We start from the raw sequence: 23,938 nt of genomic DNA, 5'->3' as shown, positions 1-23,938 counted from the left end.
TAACAGTGTGTGGGGTGGGGAGAGGAAGCTTTGAAAAACTTCTAAGATGAATTTTGACTATGTCACAGTTTGACCCACTGAGGGAAGTGTTGAACCATCTGCAATGGTTTCATTCTCCCATGCTTCTCAAGTGGCTATTTTGTCGCGTGTTTCTGTTTTCTCTTTTAATTGCTCATAGTCGTTCCTTTGAGGGCAGACATGTGCTCTTTGAATTTAATTGAATGTCTGCTTTAGAATAATATGACAAGGGGAAATAGCATCTTCTTAGATTCCAGTATGTGTTAAGATGGGTATAGTCATTTCTGGAAACTCCCAAATCAGATCTATGTGATGTCTTCCAGGAAATGTAATTAGGCCAGCTCAACAGGACTCCCCCCCAAGCAAAGTCAAGCAGATGGAAGCCAGAAGCACCATTTTCACTCTAACATGATTGAGACAAGACCCAGCAAACTGGACTAGCAATATTTGATGGTCTGCTGGTGTTTTGATGATATTCGCATGGGCTCCTCCAGAATGCCTGTTCCCATACCATGTAGAACGAACACTGCCTTTTTTGATTTGGGGCCGAACCTACTCTACAGATTATCTGAAAACTGTCAAAATACTCAATAAGCAATTAATGGTGCAAATACTGGAGCACCTGGGTTGTTTAGTTGGTTAAGCATCCAACTCTTGGTTTCTGCTCAGGTCATGATCTCACAGTTCATGAGTTTGAGCCCAACATGCTGACAATGTAGAGCCTGCTTGGGATTCTCCCTCTCTCTCTGACCCTTCCCCACTCGCGCTCTGTCTCTCTCAAAATAAATAAATAAATACACTTTTAAAAATGGTGCAAATACTAGTTATGGTAATGCTAGCATTCAGCAAATTTGTTTAATTTAATTAAGCCTTTAATTTCCTTCTGGCGTTTTTTATAAAATAAAAGAGGGAGGAAAACTAATCTCAGTTATTAACTACTTAATGCTTTTCAGTTACTACCTCTTGGGCTATAGCAAACCATGAATCTTTTAAAAGCAAGACACTAGGGTGCCAGGGTGGCTTCATCGGTTAAGCATCCTGCTGTTAGTTTTAGCTCAGGTAACGATCTTGAGGTTTGTGAGATCGAGCCCCGAGCCCTGCGTAGGATTCTGCACTGGTTGCTGCACTGAGCCTGCTTGAGAGTGTCTCTCTCTCTCTCTCTCTCTCTCTCTCTCTCCCTCTCCTTCTGTCTCTGACCCTCCCCTGCTCATGCTCTTGAGCTCATGCACTCTCTTTCTCTCAAAATAAACTTGAAAAAAAAAGCAAAGCACAATTTAAATTAAAATAAAAATTGTTTAAACTTTCCAAAGGCAATGGAAATACAATTCCTTTGAAAGGGTATTTACTTTCATATTCCTTAGAATAAATATTATAAAGTAATATAAAGCTATATAGAATACAATATTACAGAGTGATATAAATCCTGAGGACTATTCCCCAAAATGTTAGCCCATTCATCATCAATTGACATTCATCACTCTTTCCTGACAATGCCCAGCCTCTTCCCTTGATCTCCTCCTTACCAGTCAATGACCATTTCTGATGAGGGTCAGAATATTACAGTGAGGCAGTCAGTATTGTAAAGCTCAGGAAATATTAAGTCAAAAGGAAGGATACAACTAAAAGGATAATCCCTAACATTAATTAGGATGTCAGAAAGAGTTCTTGGCAAAAAGTAAATTAGAATTGAAGCATCTTTCTTTTCTCCTTAAAGATGAATAAAAATACAATTCTGATTTTTCTATATAATATGCTTATCCCCTTTCCCCCTAAAGTGATGTAGCTGTCACATGATGTATGCCCACCAGGGGCAGGGGGCAGGGAGGGAATGTTTTCCAAGGTAATCTTGCTTTTGTTTTTCTTTCTGTATTTTTGAAAAAATCTTTGTTTAAAAGCCCAATTTTTTTTCTACTTCTGAGCTGGCAGATGACATAGTTAATTAATTTTTTCTCAGTTATAAGTACATTAAAAGTAATTTAAGAACTGAACAGAGAATTGAAGCCCACATGTTAGGATATAGAAGCATAAAATATCCTAGACTATCAAATTATTGATGATCTGTGCAGCATTTTATACTGATGCATATATTGATTTGATGGAATGTTTAAATAAATTCTCAGGAAAATTGAATAAGTAGCTACGTGTATGACCTGTATGAACACAAATTTCCACTTTTCTCTAGCTTTCACATAGAAATTGAAATTATACATATATAACAGGGATAGTGTGAATCATGAATCACATTTAGAGTTAGATAATCTTGGCATGACTTAGTCTTGATTTACATTTAAACTATACTTGTATCGTGTGATATCACCAGGATGTATTATATTTTCTGCAGATGTTTTCTTAGGGTGATTTTTCATGCTGTTTTCTCTGAATCTGGGTGATTCTCATGTGAGACATCATTAGGTTTGTAGGGAATGCTTTTCTAGTTGTAAAAGGCTGTAAAAGAAGCCTGAAGGCAGGTTGCAAACCATTGGCAAACTCCCCATTATTGAGGAAACACACTTAGTGGGGCCCTTAACCTTATATGAGCCACCCAGCTGGGCACTGACACTCAGTTTCCTCACTTTTCAAGTGAGTTAACACTATCACCCACATTCCAGCTGTAGTACATGGATTTCTTTTCTGTTTCCTCAAACACATGAAGCTCCCTCTCACTTTTTGTCTTTGCTAATATGATCCCTTAGTTTGGAGTATTCTCTCCAATCTTAGTTCATACTTACCCATCCTTGAAGTCTCATCTCAAAAGTCACCTCCTCAGGGGAATCTTTCTTGATCTCCCAGATATTTCTGTCATTATATGTTCAGGGAAACCAGTCCTTTGCCTGTATAGCACTTATTTTATAAATATTTAATTGTATGATTAATAGTTATCTTCCCTGCTGGACAGTAGTAGTGTCCAGCACTAGTCAGTAAATAGTGCTAGTTGCATAAGTAAATGTATATGTATGGACCCTGATTTTAATTCAGGAAGTGAAAAAAAACTTCAGGAAATTGAAGGCAAATTGTCTAAAAAAGTTATATAAGTACTTTCCGGAATAACAGAACTTGGAGACTAAAAATGTGGCTGATTAATAATGGGCACTCCTTCCATCAAGAGGTAGTGTCTATTTCTTTTCTGTTTGATCTGGACAGGACTGTGACAGCTTTGACCAATACAGGATGACAGAAATGATGCCATGCTAGTCTCATGTGTAGCCCTTAAGTGGCGAGCCCCCCCCCCCACTTCTTACCTCTAGGAAGCCAACTATCAATTAAGAAGTGAGACTACTCTGAGACTACCATTCTGTGAGAAGCCCAAGCCACCTGGAGAGGCCCTGGAGGAAGAGACTCAGAGGAGAGAGAGGTCAGACAACACTGAGGCATTGGAGATGTGAGTGAAGAAGCCATCTTGAAAGTACATCCTCCAGCTCCAGCTGCCCCAACCAATTCCAATGGATACGACATGAACCACCTAGATTAGCCCTTCCCAAATTCATGACTTACAAATCATTGGCAAAATAAAATGATTGTTTTAAGCCACTAAGTTCCAGGATAGTTTATTATGCAGCAATAGATAACTGGAACAAAGAATAAGAAAAGCAGTTCATGATGATGAGGAACTGAGGAAAGATGATTCAGAGGAGAAAATGTGTAAAGGGTAAAATAAGGAAATGTGTAACAAACACCTCAGAGGTAAAAGTTCAGGTAATGGAGATGGTGAGGCTTTCTCCATAAAAACCATTGGAAGTTTGCAAGCTACTCATTTATACACAATGCAGGTCCCAATTTAAGAGACCTTCTACTATAATTTTATAATGGTGCTGGCAAGTAAAAAGTGTGGGGAAATACTCTGACACCATTTTTTACATGACTTTATAAGGATTGTCCCTGTATATCATCAAGCACATGGAATATAAACTAGTTCATTTAAAATGCAACAAATTTTCACCCAATATTCAACATAAGTTTCCCATTTGTCAGGGGAAGTTGGGCAACAATTTTGTCATAATGAGATTTGGCCCTAGAATGGGTATATAAAGCTTTACCCAACCATGAATGGAATGAGGAAAAGGAAAAGGAGTAACCTTCATTGAAAGCTAATTATCGTCAGGTTTTGCATATATTTTTTTCGTCTTCTTCTCCTTCCCCTTCTGGTTCTTCATCATCATCATCACAGAAGCTGATAATATTTGTTTATCAGTGCTTACTCTAACTATATTCTATAAAGCTTTATTTACATGGATCATCTCAATCTTTTAAAACCATAAGGTAGGTGTCTATATTCATTTTATAAATTAAAAACTCAAAGCTCTGTGTGTTAAGGTGATTTATCAGGATTGTACAGAAGCCAGGATTTGAACAAAGAGCTATCTGAATACTGACTAAACCGGTGAGAAGGACAGGGAGTACATGTGTCCTATTTGTTTAAGGTAGTTTTTTTTTAATGTTTACTTATTTATTTTGAGAGAGGGGGGATGTGAGCAGGGAAGGGCAGAGAGGGAGAGGGAGAGAGAGAGAGAATCCCAAACATGTTCCATGCCACCAGCACAGAGCCTGATGTGGGGCTTGATCCCATGAGCCATGGGAACATGACCTGAGCTGAGATCAAGTCAGATGCTTAACCAACTGAATGACCCAGGCACCCCTAAGATAATTTTACTTAATCCTCTTAATACCCATCTAAGATGAGTATTACCATTCCTGTTTTGCATACAAGAGTCTGAGGGTCAGAAAGGTTAAGCAAACTGTGCAAGATCACACAGCTGTAACAGAGCCAGATTCAAACTCAGACCATGAACTCTACTGCACAGCAAGTAGCAGGCATCTGGAGCAAAAGAATCATAGATTCTTGAAGCTGGAACAGGGCCTGGTATAATTCTCTTATTTTATAAGAGCTGAAAACCATTCTTATAAAGGTGGGCTGATGGAAATATGGAGAGGTGCATGCTATCCATTGCTTTAATTAAGCCATTCTCTAAACACCTGAATTAAGGACTCGGCAATAAAAAGATGTGTCTGTCTGCCAAGAGATCCTCAATTAGCAAGTAATACAGTATTGTGATGGGAGTGAAAATGGATATAGGTTTACCACATCTAGCCTAGGGGTTCAGGGTAGTCTTCTTACTGGGGGTGATGCCTCCACTGAGTCTTTTTTTTTTTTTTTAATTTTTTTTTTCAACGTTTATTTATTTTTTGGGACAGAGAGACAGAGCATGAACGGGGGAGGGGCAGAGAGAGAGGGAGACACAGAATCGGAAACAGGCTCCAGGCTCTGAGCCATCAGCCCAGAGCGTGATGCGGGGCTCGAACTCACGGACCGCGAGATCGTGACCTGGCTGAAGTCGGATGCTTAACCGACTGCGCCACCCAGGCGCCCCTCCACTGAGTCTTAAAGGAGGATTAGGAGCTACCAGAGCAGGGATGGGATCAAGCATATTCCAGGTGTTAGAACACCGTGTACAGAGGCCCACATAAGACAGAGGAGGGGGAAGTGACCAGAATGAGGTTGTGGAGGGGTGTTTTGCAGGCCATGATAAAACATTTGGACTGAATTCTGAGAGTAGGAGTGGCCACTGGAGGATTTAAGCAAGAGTGTCATGGTCAGATTTGCATTTTAGAAATACCACTCTGGATAGGACTGTTGCAATAGTCCAGGAGACCAATAATTATATTCTGGACTAGGTGGTGGCAGAGTAATTGGAGACATGGGTGGATTTTGAGCCATTTTATGAAGGCTGATCTGTCAGAATAGGATGGTTGATTAAATGTGGAAGCAAAGGAGAAAGTTAAGCTAAGGATAATGTTCAGATTACTGGCTTGAGCAGCTCTCTGAGTGAATGAAAGGGGAGACAGATCCTGGGAGGAACATGATGAATTCAGGGGTGGGCATGTTGACTTTGGATTTCCTGTGGGACAGCCAAACATGGGTGTCTTCTAGTCAGTTCTGATGCTCAGTGGAGATTGCAGGACCAGAAATGAAGGTCTGGGCATTGTTGGCATTGGGAAGATATTTGAGTCACGGGTGTAGATCAGCTCCCACAGGAGGGAGCATATAATGTTTGAGGAAAATAGAGTGAGGGTAGACAACTCTGGGAAACACTAACATTTAAAAGCAGTGGAACAGAAAAAGAAGAAGGAGAAGGAAAGAAGGAGGAGAAGACAAGGATGAGGAGGAGAGGAGGAGAAGCAGCAGCAGCAGCTAGGAGAGAGCAGTACCACTGACGCAAAAGAGGAAGCAGGAAAGAAGACTCCTAGGACATGTGTGTTCTGATGTAATGCTAAAACAGGTGTGGATTGATACCACAAGAGCAAGCATGACCATTCCCTGGAATCACAGCTCTAGCAGTTCATTGTTCTTCATCAGGGAATGAAGCAACTTAATTTCATAAAGAAATGAAGAGGGCTTATCAGAGCCCTGGAATGTGTGTGTGTGTATAACAATTTCAACTAGAGAAATGCTTTTCTTTTCTTGAACACTTAGATTGCCTAAAGTTTGAAAAGGCTTTTCTCGCAATCTTTTTGTGCCCCCACAGACATACATTTAAGTATGAAATAACCATACAAAGTAGTTCTGGAAAGACAGTGTTGCAAAAAGCTCTGAGAAACAGAAAATAAAAGGCATTATAAACGTAACCTTTGCAAATCATCATAATACATCACAACTTGTTCAGACTCAATACACTTATGTAGTATTCTGTACTGTTGAGGATACTTTGATTATCCCATTAGCTCCTAATGTGGTTGTAATGAAGTAGATGACTCTGGCATCAATGGGTTATTACGCTGCTAAGAGAAAATAATAAACAGCATAAGAGAGGAATAGAAAGGGTTACAGAGGTTTAGAAAGGGGAAATGTTCCTTGTATGGGAGGGGGGAGGCAGAAGAAAAGGTAGGGCTTTGAAGAGCCAAGAGCACCTATTGACTGCTTACAGTGTCCCTGTTACCGAGGTAAGCACTTTATATGTATCTCATTTGAAGGACTTGGGTATTCGTCACAGTGCCTGGCACAAGAGCAGAAGAGCTATATTAGTGGTTATCATTAGTTGAATACTTCCTGGTGCTGGTCACAATAAGACCCTTTGTACATGCTATCACATTTCAGCCTCAAAACAACCTACAGATTAAGGTATTATAACTCCCACTTTACATATAACTCCCATTTACATAGAAGTTTAAGTGAGTAACCCAACAAAGCTCCCTGGTTAAAAAAAAAAAAAATGGCATACTCAACTAAGAATTTTGAAGAGAATGTTTAATAAAGAAAATGTTCTTAGAGGTATGGGCAGGTTAAAGACAACCAACAAGGGATGTTGAATTATCCAGGGACTACCAAAAATGGGAAGCCATTACCACCTCCAGATGTAGATCATTTAAGGAACACCGTTAAGCAGTTCAGCTGACTTGCAGCAAATTAGCTGCTTCTTTCTAGAAAATGGGAGTTAGGAATTCTAACTTTGCTGCTTTCATTGACATCTTTACATTAAACACATATGTAATGGTTGTTATGTTGGGTGGTTATGTTATGCTGGATCCCTTCTGCAGCTACTCTGATCAACATTCACAATTCCAGGAAACACTTTGAAAAACTGGAGAAAGTGGATGGCCCCAAACACAGCCTCCTTATACATTAAATATTGCCAAATGCTCTTTCTGAAAATGCTGAATTGACTTTTTTTTTTTTTTGCAACTTGTTTTTAAAAAGTATTCAATGTCATGTGCTTAAAAGTGGGTTTTGAAATGTGTGCTGTTTATTACTTCCATGTAAGTAGTTATCAGAATCCAGCCAGAACCTGGAATCACTCAGAAAGGGCCACCAGACAGAAGCTATGATTATAGAAGTGTGTGCATGGTACAGGACCATGAAAAAGTAGGAAGAGAGTGAGAGGAATCAATATGTTGACCTCTCTCTCCTCTTTCCCTCCAGTCTCCTGTAAGTGCCTCCCATTGGCCAAAGCCAGCAATAACGGATCCCAGGTGGTACAGTCCATGCAGGTCAGTCCTCCAGGACTTAGAGCAAGACAGAAAATGGTGGAGCATGATTCTAGGGCACACCAAGTTTACACAACTAGAATGCGGGAAGGCCAGGAGCGAAAGTCAGGTTTATCACGCCTTAGTCACTGCTTATATATATATTCCTCTACCACACATTGCAGGTGCTTGGTAAATATTTGTTTAGTGAATGAGTTCCCATATGAAAGTTGAAGAAACTGAAGTTAGGGGGCTACACATCTTGACTTTAAAAACCAGAGCCCTGACTACCCGGGAACCATCTCCCAGTCTATAACTTACTGCCTGCCCTCTTGACCAAACATCATTTACTCCTTGGATGTCAAGGAAACTCTGTAACAATGGGTGTCTTCCACAGTAAACCTTTTCACATAAAATTTAATGATTGCTATGTGTAAACACTCAGGACTTATTCTCAGAATGTAGACTTATGGATGGTACTTACTTGATCCAGTATTCCTCGCACTGGAATGGACAAGGACACCCTTGAGCCCTCATTCTCTTTTAGAATTCCCAAACACCCATCCCTAATGAAAGTAAATCTTGGGGTGCCTGGGTGGCTCAGTCGGTTAAGCGTCCGACTTCAGCTCAGGTCACGATCTCACAGTTCGTGGGTTCGAGCCCTGCGTCGGGCTCTGTGCTGACAGCTCAGAGCCTGGAGCCTGCTTCACATTCCGTGTCTCCCTCTCTCTCTGCACCTTCCCTGCTCATGCTGTGTCTCTCTCTGTCTCAAAAATAAATAAACATTAAAAAAATTTTTTTTTAAATAAAAAAAAAAGAAAGTAAATCTTGAATCTTCTAAAAATAGAGTAAGAAAGGACTAAGGCAGGATTGTCTGTTTTAATCCTGAAATAATTGCTATCTAAAATTGACTTCAAATGTAGGTACCAGCAATATTATCAATGGGAAAGAAAAGTTGCCTTTGTATCAGTGTCCACCTGGAGAACAGAAACAGCTCTAGGTATTTCAAAGGAATTAAACCAATTTCAACTGGTTATAAAAATCTTAAAATGTGTGGAAGAGCAAAAAGAACAAATTGACTATAATAAATCCTACATTCTCATTTATGATTACATCTCCAGTGCCTAGCACTATACTTAGTATGTAGCAAGGGTTCAATAAATATGTACTGAATCTATGACTATACTTGTAGGTGAGACTTGGTCTGTCAACCTAGGAAAGCCATGGATTCAATTGGAAAGCATTAGGATACCTGTATGACTCTGGTAATTCAGTGAATATGGATATGTGGTTTGGCCTTTGGTTGGAAATCACATTCAAAGCCTTCTGTTCACAACCTGCCAATGGATAATATTTATTAAACATCTACTAGATGCTAGATACTATTCTGGGCACTTTTCTAAGTACCTTGCATTATTAATTTACCTTCATAGTAGCCTGGTGATAATGAATTCATTGTTTCCCATTCTACAGATGAAGATGAAACTGTGGCAAAGAGCGCTTTTTTTTTTAATGTTTATTTATTTATTTTGAGAGAGAGAGAAAAGAGAGAGAATGAGGGAGGGGCAGAGAGAGGGAGATAGAGCATCCCAAGCAGGCTCCATGACAACACAGAGCTCAGTGCAGGACTTGATCTCACAAACTGCAAGATCATGAACTGAGCGGAAATCAAGAGTCAGATGCTTACGCTACTGAGCCACCCAGGCACCCCAGACAAAGAGTTTTTAAGTAACATGTCTAAGATCATACAATGAAATAGCAAAGCCATGCTTCCACCCACAAAGTTTGACTCTAGAAGCTACACTCAATCTCCATGTCATTTGTCTCTTCATTGTTCAAGTGAGGAAAGCTTATTCTACCATTCTACCTTTATTTTCCATTTTTCCCATTGTGCTCTGAGGCAGAACCCAGCTAGGTATTTCTGCAACCTGTTTCCTCTTCTTTCTGGGCCCACAGATTTTACTTCCTAGTTTTTCCCTGTGATTACTGTAGCTGTGTGACTGAATTCCAGCCAGAGGAACATGAGCAGAGGTGATATGCATCACTTCCTGGCCTGGCCCATTAACCCTCTCGCATATGATGCTGTATGTGCTTTCCCTTCCTTTCAGCTTAAGGAAGGTAAGCATGGTGAGCTTGGATGCCATATTTTGAAGTGTTGGAGCCACAAAATGGAAGAAGGCTGGATCCCTGCATGTTTGGGGGAAAAGAGACAGGAACCAACCAGGAACATCTGTGTTAGATTTAAGGGAACAAAAGATAAACTTATGTCAACTTTGTGCCGCTATATTTGTTGGGGGTGTTTGTTGTAGCAGCTAGAGTTATCTTAACCAATATATATGTGAATTGAGCTGATCTGTTATCCCTGGAACATGTGTCTCGCTTCTGCACATACTTTTCCTTAAAATCTCATTCTCCCATTCCAGTTATTCACATCCTAAAAATTATTCAAGGCCTAAACCAAGACCAATTGCCTCTAAGCAGCTCTCTTCCACACCCATCAGCCACAGTGATATCTCCTTCCCTCAATGCCTATATCACTTTGTTGTCTATGCCTTTCATGTGCCCTTGTCATAGCTTCAATTTTGGATGTCTTGTTTTCCCAATGCGGTTGTAAGCTCTTCAAGGTCAAGGATCATGTTTTTATGCTTCTTGTATGTCTCTGAAGTATGTAATACGGTGTTGAGCCTTGGGAATTTTCAATAAATATGTGTGGGGGAAATGAATTTATAGATGCATTAGGCTCAATAAAATCTGCTTTCCTAAAAACGACCCTTCATTACTTCAAGCAGGAAGGCATGTAAACTATAATTTACTGGAGTTGGTGTTTTTATTCTTTTCACTGACATATACATTCTAACACTTTTTGACAACTGCTTAGAGGAGACAGAAGGCATGCTCATCAAATTTCAGTTGACACAAAACTAAAGGTAATAAATAATGCACAAGATGCCAGAATCAAAAGTAGGCAAGTGGGAATGAAGCAGATAGCATTTAATAAGGATAACTACAAGATTAAATTTTTAAAAACCAACAGCCCAGGGGCACCTGGGTGGCTCAGATGGTTGACTGTCCGACTTCAGCTCAGGTCAAGATCTCACAGTTTGTGAGTTAGAGCCCTGCATCAGGTTCTGTGCTGACAGCTCAGAGCCTGGAGCCTGCTTCGGATTCTGGGTCCCCCTCTTTCTCTGTACCTCCCCCACTCACGCTCTGTCTCTCTCCCAAAAATAAATAAACATAAAAAAAAAAAAAGGCCAGCAGCCCAATTTCAGTATGGAAAGACATGGCTAACAGAAAAAACTTTTTAAGTTTTAATTGGCTGCTGGGCTGACATGAGCCCAGGGTGGTATACAAGACCCCACGCTAAGTTAGGCTCCAGGCACCGAGTGGCAAAGTATTCAGGTTTTAACAGGGCACTGGTTTTAACAGGGCATGAATAAACGTCACTAGGTGGAGGCCAATTAGAAGCGGATGTAGCATCAATGTTGGGTAAAGGAGGGAACGAAGGGCAACGTCAGCGCATGGGTTAGCTTTCAGCTGTAGCATTAGTGGGAATCTCCTGTCTAAGGCCGCCATTAAGTGATTTCTGACACTAAGCTACCTGGGGCCCCTAAGAGTTTTGCCCCCAAGTAGGTCTTAAAGGTTTGTTATTTTACTTTTGGCCACACTCTCCTGTGTCAGGGTCAGAGCTGCCCTTCACTTAAGACACTTCACTTTTGAAGCTGAGAAGTACGTCATCTGGGTAAATTCAAGTCAGCTTTGAGACAGGTGAGAGAAAGCAAATCACATCTCCTCCAGGCTCAGTTGGGACAATCATTCCAGGATCCTCAGATCTGCTTCTAGAAACCCACATTTGCTAAAAACTTGCCAGAATTCTGGCAAGAAGCCTATGGCCTAAGCCTTAGCACTGGATCATTTAAAAAGTGAATACAATCTTAGGCAGTGCTAACAGAAGCCTAGCATCTGGAACAAGGATCCTGCTGTCATCTGTGCTGGTCACAACACACAGGAAGAATTGTTTCCATTCCAGATACCATGATTTTTTTTTTTTCTACATAACATTTTATTTATTTTTATTTTTTTTAAATATGAAATTTATTGTCAAATTGGTTTCTATACAACACCCAGTGCTCATCCCAACAGGTGCCCTCCTCAATACCCATCAACCACCCTCCCCTCCCTCCCACCCCCCCATCAGCCCTCAGTTTGTTCTCAGTTTTTAAGAGTCTCTTATGCTTTGGCTCCCTCCCTCTCTAACTTTTTTTTTTCTTCCTCCCCCCCTCCATGGTCTTCTGTTAAGTTTCTCAGGATCCACATAAGAGTGAAAACATCTGGTATCTGTCTTTCTCTGCATGACTTATTTCGCTTAGCATAACACTCTCCAGTTCCATCCACATTTATACAAAAGGCCATATTTCATATAGCAGCACTTTCAACAATAGCCAAATTATGGAAAGAGCCTAAATGTCCATCAACTGATGAATGGATTAAAGAAATTGTGGTTTATATACACAATGGAATACTACGTGGCAATGAGAAAGAATGAAATCTGGCCAGATACCATGATTTAAAGGGATACAGGCGAACTGGTGTGTGTCAAAAACAAGATGACCAGAATGTTAGAAACCAAATCACTAGTTACTTTTTGGTGGTTCAGGCTCAAGGCCTAGAAGGGGTCAAGATGGTGGGTGGGAGGGTGGTGTCAGGCAGTGTAGATATTAGAACTGTCTTCAAGTAATGTGAAAGAATACTAGCCTATTAGGTAAGGCTAGAAGACAGAACAGGGACCAGTGGGTTTTAAGCCCAAAATGAAGATTTTAACCATTATAGCTCCTCAAAAGTAGAATACGCTTTGTAAGTAAGAGAGGTTTAAAATGTTTTAAGATCTGGGGCACCTGGGTGGCTCAGTTAGTTGAGCATCTGACTTCAGGTCAGGTCATGATCTCAAGGCTCCTGAGTTTGAGCCCCATGTTGTTGGGCTCAAAACCCGGAGCCTGCTTCAGATTCCGTGAGTCCGACTCTCCGCACCCCTCCCCCCACTTGCGTGCGCACTCGCTCTCTCTCTCTCTCTCTCAAAAATAAACATTAAAAATTTGTTTTAAATAAAATGTTTTAAGATCTGATGATTTTCATAGATGTTCTAGCTGGAATTCAGGACCACTGGGTGGGAAGTTAGAGGATTTCTGATGTCTCATTCAAATCTATTGTTCTATGATCTAATCAATCTTTAAATTAGAAATGTGCTACAGAATATGAGGAAACAAGATTATTACCTGAGATTATTTTGGAGCTAGGGTCTGGGTTTTGAAGTGGATCTTCCCCTCAAAAGAAACAGAATTCATGGATGATTTAATCTACGATATGTAAGAGGAGAAAAATAGGCATTAAGTGCCATTAAGAAGAGAAAGACATTCCCTAAGGAGTATGGAAAAAGAAACATTCAACAAATACCAGGAGAAATTGCACGGAGCCTGTACAGGCGTGAGGGGAAGGCCAGGGAGAAGGCTGGAAACCTTTTCCAGGGATGAGAAGTTGTGATGCTATGTAGCCTGACGCTACGCAAGGTGAGCGCTTCTCTGTAGTGGGGAAAGCGTGCTTGGTCTTTGCCTCCCCTAGTCTGCGGCCCCTGGAGACAAACACACCAGAATCACATTGTTCGTGACAACGGACAGTCCTTGAAATACTCTTGAGTTTCTATATGTCTGTTTTTCTCTACGTGTGTTTTTGGACTCTTCCTCTTTATCACAGACGGGAAGAAACGCACACTTTTTATAATCGCGAGTCTCACCTGGGGTGAGGGGTCATTGGCGGACTTGGGTACGAAGAGAGAGAGATTCTCACGCCAGGAAGTGGGGGTGGTACCACGTGCTGGGCAACCTGGGGCCAAGAGAGTAGGGAGAGAGGTCAAAGTATTTAACCACGGAGGCATCATCCTATCCCTTGCCTCTTGACCCCCGAGAAGCCCTCCAGTCACTCTGCCCAGAGCACTGCACGCTCTCCACGTGCGCCTTGGGGCTGATGTGAGGTGTGCACCTGCGGCGGAATACAGGTAACGTCAGGGCCGGGTCCACCGAGGTCCACCGAGGTCCCCCACCTGCGCACGGCTCGCTCGCTCCCCGCTCCCTCCGCCGCCTCCGCGAGCCCACTCTTCGTGCGGTGCTCGCCACTACAACCCCCACCTAGGCTGCCGCAAAACCCGAGAGCGCCGGGGTGGGCGCGCGGGCTGCGCGCGGGCCGGCGCCGGGAGCTCTGGGCATGCTCAGTCGCGCGGGCAGGGCTCCGGGCGCGAGCGGGGCTCTTTCTGCATCACATTCATCTGCTGCCAAGGGAAGCCGCCGGGCGCTCGCAGGCTCTGCGCGCTGCCCGCGGGAGGACCCGGCCGCCGCGCCCCCGCCGCCGCCCCGCAGCCTCCTGGAGCCATGGCAGCGCTCGGCCACCCCGCCGCCTTCGGCCGGGCCACCCATGCCGTGGTGCGGGCGCTGCCCGAGTCCCTCTGCCAGCACGCGCTGAGGCGCGCCAAGGGCGACGAGGTGGATTTCGCCCGTGCCGAGCGGCAGCATCAGCTCTACGTGGGCGTGCTGGGCAGTAAGCTGGGGCTGCAGGTGGTGAAGCTGCCAGCCGACGAAAGCCTCCCCGACTGCGTGTTCGTGGAAGACGTGGCCGTGGTGTGCGAGGAGACGGCCCTCATCACCCGACCCGGGGCGCCAAGCCGGAGGAAGGAGGTGAGTGCCCGCCCGGCCACGCGAGGGGCGCGGCCGGGGACGCGCACCGGTCCCTCCCCCGCCGCCCGCGCCCCAGTTGCAGGCGGAATCGCGGAATTGGCCCCCGGGCTAGTTTAAAACTTCTCATTTGGGGGAGAGGGTGTGTCTGAGAGAGAGAGTCAGAGAGAGAAAGAGAGAGAAGTTCATTGTTCACGCCTCCGGGCTGTCGGCACAGCTTGGGTGCCTCCAAGACGACCCGACTGAGTGTGGTTGTGCGGACTCCGGCAGGTGGGTGGGGTGGGGAATCCACCTCACAGACATTTTTATTTGGAAAGATTAAACAGTGGCAAAGACGATGCAACTCGGAGCGTTTCCGAGGGAGCAGGGGCAGGGAGGGTGACTGTTCCAGGCGGGCGGGCGGATGCCGGGCGAGGACTCCCGGAGGGGGTGGGGGGCAGCGCCAGTTGGTGACACTGAAGCCCCCTAGCCTTGCCTAGGGTTTTCGGACCAGCGCGGGGCAGATGAACTAAGCGGGTGTCGGCGCCCACAGACCTAGGGCGTCCCGAGTTACTTTTGAGTGGTGAGGAGTGAGTCCAGCAGATTGTAAGGAGAATGGTTTGTTGGTGAGCTGTGAATAATGTGTTCGTGAATAGGCTAGGTGTGAAAAGCTGTACTCAGGGTAGAGTGCTGGGGGTGTGTGTCTGTGTTTAATTAGAAATGGTTGTTTCACAGATTCCATGATCTTTATTCTCTGTGTTTTTAAACTTCTAACAATTAGAGCTTTTTGTGTTCTCAAGGAAAAGAGACTCCTTTAAAATATTGCAGCTTGGGAAAATGGCTGTGATTGCTTTAAACCCGAGGTAGGTTGGTGAAGAGAGACAGTGAGAATGGATTTTAAAAAGCCATCTGGCCTGGGATTCCCCTTATTGCCCGGCTAAGAGCCCAAGCTCGACTCTCCGTTGCTATTGCATCGAGTGGCATTGCAAGAAGCTGGTGTTTTCTTTCATAACTGGGCGGTTCGGGATTTTTTTCTTCTATTTTGTCTTTATTCAATTCACATTGGAAATGCCCCCGTAGAGCTTATGGTTAAAATATGCTTGTTCTAAGGGCGCCTGGGTGGCTCAGTGGGTTAAGCCTCCGACTTCGGCTCAGGTCATGATCTCAAGCCTCGCATCAGGCTCTGTGCTGACAGCTCAGAGCCTGGAGCCTGCTTTGGATTCTGTGGCTCCCCCTCTCTCTGCCCCTCCCTGGCTTGCTCGCTCTCTTTCTCTCTCAAAAATAAATAAACATTAAAACAATTTTTTTTGAATATGCTTATTCTACACATGCTTCGCTAGTTAGTTGATAGAACCATACATGGGCAGAAAGAATAAGCATATTCCACTTAAGTCTTACTGAGACAATTTATCTTTTTTTCCACCCTGCCTTAGCAGAAAACAAAAAGAGTAATGGGTCTTTTTCACTTTACCTTTTTATTTTCTTTGCCACACCTTTGGGTTTGTGAGATGGCCCACTCTATTTTAAACTGATAAGCATGTAACGCCATTTGAATACTTTCTAGTATGTCCTAGGCCATATGACACAATTGTGGTTTATGCTTAAAAGAGTAAAAGATTTCAGAAACCTTTTCAAAATGGTACTCATTTGATGAAAGTAATCCAATTTCCTGTCAACATACTGTCACATATTTAATCATCCATTTCATTTTATTCCTGTAATAAAACCTTCCCAAGTTTGGCCTTCCCAGTGCTAAAGTGGGCAGTGATCTTTCTCTGTCAGTTTTTGAGGCATACATTTTGGAATGGCTTCAGTCTTATATCGGTCTGGTGGCCCCCTGCCAGAGGCCACATGGTGTAGTGGGTAGGATCATCAGACTGCATCCAGTTCTGTGGCCTTGGGTAGTGTCTCTTGCCTCATTTTTCTCACCTGAAAAGTGGACATAATAATACCTATTTCATAAAGTGGTTGTAATAAATTTATTAATCTATCTGAAATTTATAGGATAGGACATTTCATGAATGCTGGTTATTATTCACTTAATATTAGGTCATGGAAGATTTGCTTCTTCTTGAGCAGTGAGAAGTCTACTATATAGTGATGTGACATTACAGTGACATTTCTCCTTCCCAGGGTGAAGGGGAGTCATCTGCATACCTTAGGATCCATCCTAATCTGCTTTGTAGCACTTCCTCCCAGCTTGAGTTTCCTGCAGGTACACGTGGTCTCCCAAAAACACCTTTGCCATTGCACATGATCTGAATCAGCAGAGTAGCAAACCTTCCAGCCAGAGAGAGAGATACGGGCAGTTGTATTAGATGGGGTGCTTCTGGAAAGCAGGGCTATGCAGGGTAACTAACACTCTTTGAAATTGCTCACAATACCAGTTTACTGCCTTAGTTGTTGAGTGAATAAATGAATAAATGAAATCCTAACTAGCTGATATTACAAGCTGATAGTAATTACTTCAAGGCCTTCTTTGTACTGTTGTATATATTTTTCATGCAATACTTGACTCTCTAACTGAAATTCCACAACGACTAAGGCATTATTTTAAGATTATTGCCACTGATACCCTTGCCTTCTGTCTCCTTATTCTCCATTCCATTCTTCACACTGTAACTAAGCTGGTCTTTCTAAAACTCAAATCTGATCCTGTCCCTGCTACGATGAAACTTCTTGAGGGACCCCTATTAAGCTTTATGACCCCATTGAACTGGACTCTCTTGCTTTTCCATCTTCTGTCGCATCTCTGACCCTACCCCAGGTGCCTACCAACCCTTTGGCTCAAGCCAGCTTCTTTCACTAAAGCTCACCATGCTGTTGCTTTTCTAGGCATACATTTCTCCTTTTTCTGGGACATTCCGCCTCTTTCCTCTTCTCCATTTTACTTAGCTGTTCCTATTCATGCAGCACTTCTCAGCTTACTGGTATCATTAATATTACTAGCTATTCTCTCTCGGGTGCTTGCCATCTGCCAAACATTGTGTCAGATTTATGTCACAGGTTTCAATGAATGCTCACATCAACTCTTAGATCTCAGGGCTATCATTATTCTTACTTTCAAGTTGATGGAATTGAGGCTTAGATGGATTAAATCATTGGCCAGGATCATAGAGTAGAACCAGTGAAACCAGGATTTGAACTCAGGTCTGTAGGACTCAAGCTCTAGTCACAACCACTGTGATACTAGACAACCAAGTCTAGGGTTGGCTCTCCTTTTATGAGCACCTATGACTCTCTGCACTCCCTTCTGTGGTATTTGTCATACTTTATGATAATGGCCTGGTTTACCTTTCTGTATCCCTCCACTGTTATGAAAACTGTCAGGGCAGGGATCACATCTACATTCTTCAACATTTTATAACCAGGACCTTGCACACAAGAGTCATGCAGCAAATATCTTTTTGAACAAGTGTGTCCATGACTTTAGGTCAACCTTAGATTTCCCTCCTTATGACATATTTGGTGTTTTGCAAGCATTCTCAATTAATAGAGCCCTAAAAGTTTCATTATAAGTGCAGGTGACTTATAACTGTTTTACTCTTCCTCTCCTTTCCCCTAACTCTGTCTCTTATTATTTTGCTTGTTTTTATAAAAATCCTGAGAAATCCTTCTTTATCAAAGCGTCATGTTATATTTAATGACTTTTCTTTCTTGGAAGAAAGGACTGAGAACCGAACTCAAGAAAATACCCCTCTGTGAAAGCAGTGTTTGCCACAATGGGGCCTCCCAAGATTAATAAAACACAGACACTATCTGCAGGAAGCTTAAGTTTTAGTGAAGAAAACTGTGTACAGAGTCAGCAAATAATGTTAAGTGTCTCATAATTCTGTGTCTTCATGAATAGGAATATTTTAATGTTTAATACTTTAAAGACAAATCAATTAGCTTTTAGAACTAGTCTTTTTTTTTTTTTTTTTTTTAGTTTTTGAGAGAGTGTGTGTGTGCATGCTCATGTATAAGTGGGGAGGGGCAAAGGGAGAGGAAAAGAGAGACTCTTTTTCCATGACCACCGTGGAGCCCGACCAACACAGGCTCCATCTCGTGACTGTGAGATCATGACCTCAGCTGAAATTAAGAGTTGGATGTTTAACCAACTGAGCCATCCAGGCACTCGGAGAACCAGTCATATTTTAAATGAATCCAGCTTAATTTCTGAAGGAAAAAAAGTCAGTTTACAAATGTCAATGTCCTATAAACAAATACCTAAGAGCTAATGTAAGACAAGTGACAGGGTGTGAGAATTGGGTTTTTAAAAAATTAAAAATTTTGGATAAATTATACACTTCTGCAATACCAAAATGAAAAGGTGTAAGAGGATAAATATGCAGTGAAGTTGTCTCCCTGCTCTTGTACCTGACTACCTGGTTCCCTTTCTTAGAGGCAACTTTTAATACCATTTTCTTGATTTTTCCTTCTAGCAGGTTTTTAGTACCTAATAAATGATTAACTGACAAAGGCTACTCAAGCAAAATTGTAAAGTATATCCTGTGCCCTTTAACCCCTCTTTGAGAGTTATTTTATCCTTTACCAGGTATCAAGGATTGGTATGTGGAATATTTTGTCTAGGAGAGAAAAAAACAGAGACTCATTCTCACAGGTGTGAGAATGGCTTTAATTATCCTTTCCTGGACCATTTGCATTTTTAGGGACCTCTTTAGGAAGGCAATGCATAGCACAGTAATAAATCTCAAAAGTGGAATTAGACATTAAGGTAGGGCAGGGAGGTATAAATGGAAAGAGTGAGCAATACATATTTCGATAGAAATTCCCCTTTTATTAGAGCACTTAACTGTTTGGATCTACGTATTTTGGCCCTGGGTATATTCTTTGGTTAGGCTAAAAGCATAACCCTTTTGATCCCAGAGGCAAATTGAATATGAAGCCAATGTCTAATGACTAGCTAACATGTGCCAAGTTATGTGTGTGTGTGAATTGCAAAACATGGTATTTATTATTAGCTTTATTTAAAAGAAGGAAACTGAGGCTTAGGTAACCAGAGTTAAGTAAGTTGTCCAAAGACACACAACCAATAAGTGACAAAACTGAGGTTTTCATGAAAATGTGAAGGTCATTTTTGCTTGAAGTGCTTGTAGCCGGTTGTGGTTAATCATAACAGAACACTAAATCAATACAAAACAACTACCTGAATCCCATTTTATACAGCTAACAATACATAATCTCAGTTGGATATTAACGAAGTGAATGTTTTACTTCCGTCATCTCATAAATGAGAGTAGATTATTTTCATTTTAGTTAAAAAATAATTATCTGGTCATTTACATGAAACCCCAGAATTATTTTATTTTATTTTATTTTATTTTATTTTATTTTATTTTATTTTATTTTTTTATTATATGAATTTATTCCAAATTAGTGCTCCTCCCAAAAGATGCCCTCTTCAATGCCCATCACCTACCCTACCCTCCCTCCCACCCCCCATCAACCCTCAGTTTGTTCTGTTTTTAAGAGTCTCTTATGCTTTGGCTCTCTCTCCCACTCTAACCTCTTTTTTTTCTTTTGTTTTCCTTCCCCTCCCCCATGGGTTTCTGTTAAGTTTCTCAGGATCACATAAGAGTGAAAACATATGGTATCTGTCTTTCTCTGTATGGCTTATTTCACTTAGCATAACACTCTCCAGTTCCATCCACGTTGCTACAAAGGGCCATATTTCATTCTTTCTCATTGCCACATAGTACTCCATTGTGTATATAAACCACAATTTCTTTATCCATTCATCAGTTGATGGACATACAGGCTTTTTCCACAATTTGGCTATTGTTGAGAGTGCTGCTATAAACATTGGGGTACAAGTGCCCCTATGCATCAGTACTCCTGTATCCCTTGATGAAACCCCAGAATTGCCTAGGCACAATTTGTCCAGAATTGTGTTGTTTACCAGGAGGCTGGACGATTGCTTTTTTTTAAATGCACACATTTCCTCAAACTTCTTTTTAACATCAGGTGAGAAAACTGCCCTAAGCCATAATTAGAAATTACTCTTACTCTCACCAAGATGGAAGTGAATGTGCTGGAGGCTCTTTCCATGACAGCGGATTAATAGTTAGTGATAAACTGTCACCTCCAACTGGATAGAACAACTGCTCCTTTTCAGGATGTTTCTTTTTTGACTCTATTTGGCCTTGGCAATGAATGTTTGGAAATTGATATGTCTTGGAAACTGGAGTACATCTATTATATAATGCAATCTATTCCCATGCAGTTGATCTTGAAAGCCTTGAAAATAAAGAATGTAATGATGAGTAGGGAGTGACTTCTATTAGATACTATTAGCTGAAAATGAGCTTTCTGCAGAGATTCCTAGAATCATTAGAGAATCGTTATAAAACTAAGAAGGCAGAGATGGATCCCTATAATTCAGATATGCTGGAAAATTGCTTTTGCATGTATTTAAATTCTTGTTGAGCTCATATTTCTTCAAAATTAGTTTTATTAGAGTAATGATGTCTATCTATCCATTACTATATGCCTCAACACAGAAAAATGTACTTAAGACTTTCAAACAAATAGATTTACCTTCCATTGATTTTGCCTCATAAATAAATTATTCATGGCCTCTTATGAATCTCACTATAAATCTGGAGATGCATGTTTAAAAACTGAGTGCTGGTTGTTACCTATTTTACTGGCATTTGCTGTTCAACTCTGTAACCACTTCAGAAAGCCTCATTTTTCTAACTGGACATGTGGTAGAGTTCATTCTCCTGCTCAAGGGGTATCATAATTAAAGTTAAAATGACTGAAATTTTAATGAGAGAAGGAGAAGTTTCATTCGTATCTGGTATAGAACATGGCGTGTTGTTCATTCCAGATAGTCAATAAATATTTATTTACCATAAATAAATCCCCAGTGTTCCATCACAATGCTCCCCTCACCTTTGAAGTTAGCTTTTATTGCTTTCCCTAAACTGGTATGAGGTATTACATCTGTTAGAGTCCTCAGGCCCATTTCATAAGTAGGCACTTTTCATCCAAATGGACAAGCAGGAGTAGTCTCAAACAACAAATCCCATTTAAAATGCGTGCATATGATGCCATCCTAGTTCACTTCATCATTGTCAAACAGTTTAATAATGTACATTGTCTTCCTGAAGCTGAATGCTGAAGGAGCAGTAGTATCACATGGAAAGAATAAATCATCAGACTTTAGACTCCTGTTTCTAAATGTTTAGGTCATCCAAGCAAGCATGACCAGAGGAAAAAGCACAGCAGACTAAAAAGATGAAAGTATACATTATTACAGGGTCGGTTTAAATCACTGTGGGCAAACTTAACTTAGTTTATGTTAGCAAATTAAAGAGAATACAACCTCTAAGCTGCTTTTGCAAGTAGGTGCGCTCATAGGAGTAAATTGTCATTATAGTGAAGATGAATACATCAGTATGTTGCTTTATTTGAATATGTGTGATTAAATAAACCTTTGCCTTAATTAAAAATATGTATTTGATTTCTTTGATCTTGTTTAAGGAATATTAGAGTTTTCTAATTTGCTTACAGGTCCTGTTCAGATGGGACATGGAGGGTGAGAGAAGGATAAGAGATGTGGAAAAATTGATGGGGCAGTGTTGATAAACTTACATTTGTGAGATGAGATGAGGGTTTGATGAATAAAAAATACTGGTTTTTATTCAACCTGAAACATTATACTTGTCCTACTTAATTAACCAATCATATAAACTCATGCCTTGCTAATGATGATCCATTATGAGATGAAGCTGAATTATGAGTGCATGATTGCATTAAAAATGACTGTGCTTTTCAAGTAAAGCAATAGTAGTTACATGACTCCTGTATGTTTATGCATTCAACAACTGTCTCCTACATGCCAGACCCAACGTTTGGTGCTAGGGAGACAGAGATGAATTAGATCTCACTGCTGCCCTCAGGATCTCACAGTTCACCAAGGATGCAGACTGGTGGCAGATGCTTGCAGAACAAGGGGAGAGGTTTCACGACAGAGTTCTCTCTGGTGCTATGGAAACTACGAGGAGGTATATCTGACCCACACCAGGACCTCTCAGAAGAGATTATTGAGCTAGAAGTAATGGGAGAAGTCAGAGAGGACAGCCTTCCAGAGATAGAGAGCACTATGAAGTAGAATGAGGGTGATACTCCAGTAAAAATTAATTTCATTAATGTTGAAAAGGATGCAGGATTGAAAAAAGCCCACCTATGCCCTCTCAGAACTTTGAGATTTTGGATCTGTAGCTCCAAGTTCACCCAGAGAACTATATCCTTAACCATTTCCTGTTTGGGGCCTAAAGGGATTTGGTTCCCAAGCACAACCTATTCCTAATTGTCCACTTATTTCTTGAGGTTGCTAGCATGCCATCTTGCAGACGCAGTAATTTTTCCTCTTTGGCCCCAAATTTGTCACATTAGGATGTATCAGGCAAATATGACATCCCATAGTATATAGATATATGTAACATTATCCAGTCAAGATAAGAGAAAACTATTTCCTCTTTGCTGTCAAAATGTGGTTTTATTTACAAATCTCTCCATCTTGGCAGAGTTGAATTTTGTACATGCTGTGAAAGGCAACGTGGTAGGGATATAACGCCATCCTAGAGGTTGGGGGATGCCGGTTTTGACTTTTTGCCTTGATATGAATATCTAGTATTCTTTACAATTTGGAGATGCTCTGCTTTCTTTCTGGATCTCAGGTCATGTTGAGATGGGACATGGTGGGTGAGAGAAGGATAAGAGATGTGGAAAAATTGATGGGGCAATGTTGATAATTTACATTTGTGAGGTGAGATGAGGGTTTGATGAATAAAAAATACTCGTTTTTATTCAACCTGAGACATTATATTTGTGCTACTTAACTAACCAATCATAAAACTTATGTCTTGCTAGTGATACTCCATTATGAGATGAAGCTCAATTTACTCTGTTTCAAAAGCTCAGCTTCCTTAACCATTCATAACATACTTGAAAAGTAGTTTTTTTGTATAGAAAGCTTTAGATAAAAGCCATTGGAAGAGTATGATATCCCTAGACCCACACAATTTCTATCATCCCATGACTTTCATCAGTGTCTGCCACTTGATGTGTCTGTGGCAAACGTGAATCAATGGCCTGAAGAAATGAAGAGCAAGTGGATATGAAATATGTTCTGGAAGCTGTGTTTTTTGCTAGACATGCCCATGGCAGTTCTTTCTTATAAACTCTTCTTACATATGTGTTGACTTCCACTCCTGGTGCTACATTTGGAGCTCTGTTTTCTAAATTTTGACTTTTGT

General features: G+C 41.4%; 1 protein-coding gene across 18 annotated transcripts in view; it reads left to right on the top strand.

Moving 5' to 3' along the window:
• Positions 1–23,938, top strand: part of DDAH1 (dimethylarginine dimethylaminohydrolase 1) — a 246,140-nt gene that overhangs the window by 92,709 nt on the left and 129,493 nt on the right. The window contains exon 1 of one of the 18 annotated variants that reach the window (XM_045478101.1): positions 14,185–14,693. The exons of 14 other annotated variants lie outside the window; for them this stretch is intronic. In XM_045478101.1, the coding sequence (XP_045334057.1) occupies positions 14,391–14,693 (303 nt within the window). In that variant the 5' untranslated portion in view covers positions 14,185–14,390. Of the gene's footprint in view, positions 1–14,184; positions 14,694–14,841; positions 14,961–23,938 lie in introns of those variants that run through there. 3 more of the 18 variants (XM_045478099.1, XM_045478117.1, XM_045478115.1) reach the window with 3 other exon arrangements.

The sequence above is a fragment of the Leopardus geoffroyi genome, chromosome C1 (assembly GCF_018350155.1).
Source record: "Leopardus geoffroyi isolate Oge1 chromosome C1, O.geoffroyi_Oge1_pat1.0, whole genome shotgun sequence".
Taxonomy (NCBI): Eukaryota; Metazoa; Chordata; class Mammalia; order Carnivora; family Felidae; genus Leopardus; species Leopardus geoffroyi.
The sequence above is the reverse complement of the archived record's forward strand: the minus strand, read 5'-3'. Positions and strand labels throughout refer to the sequence as shown.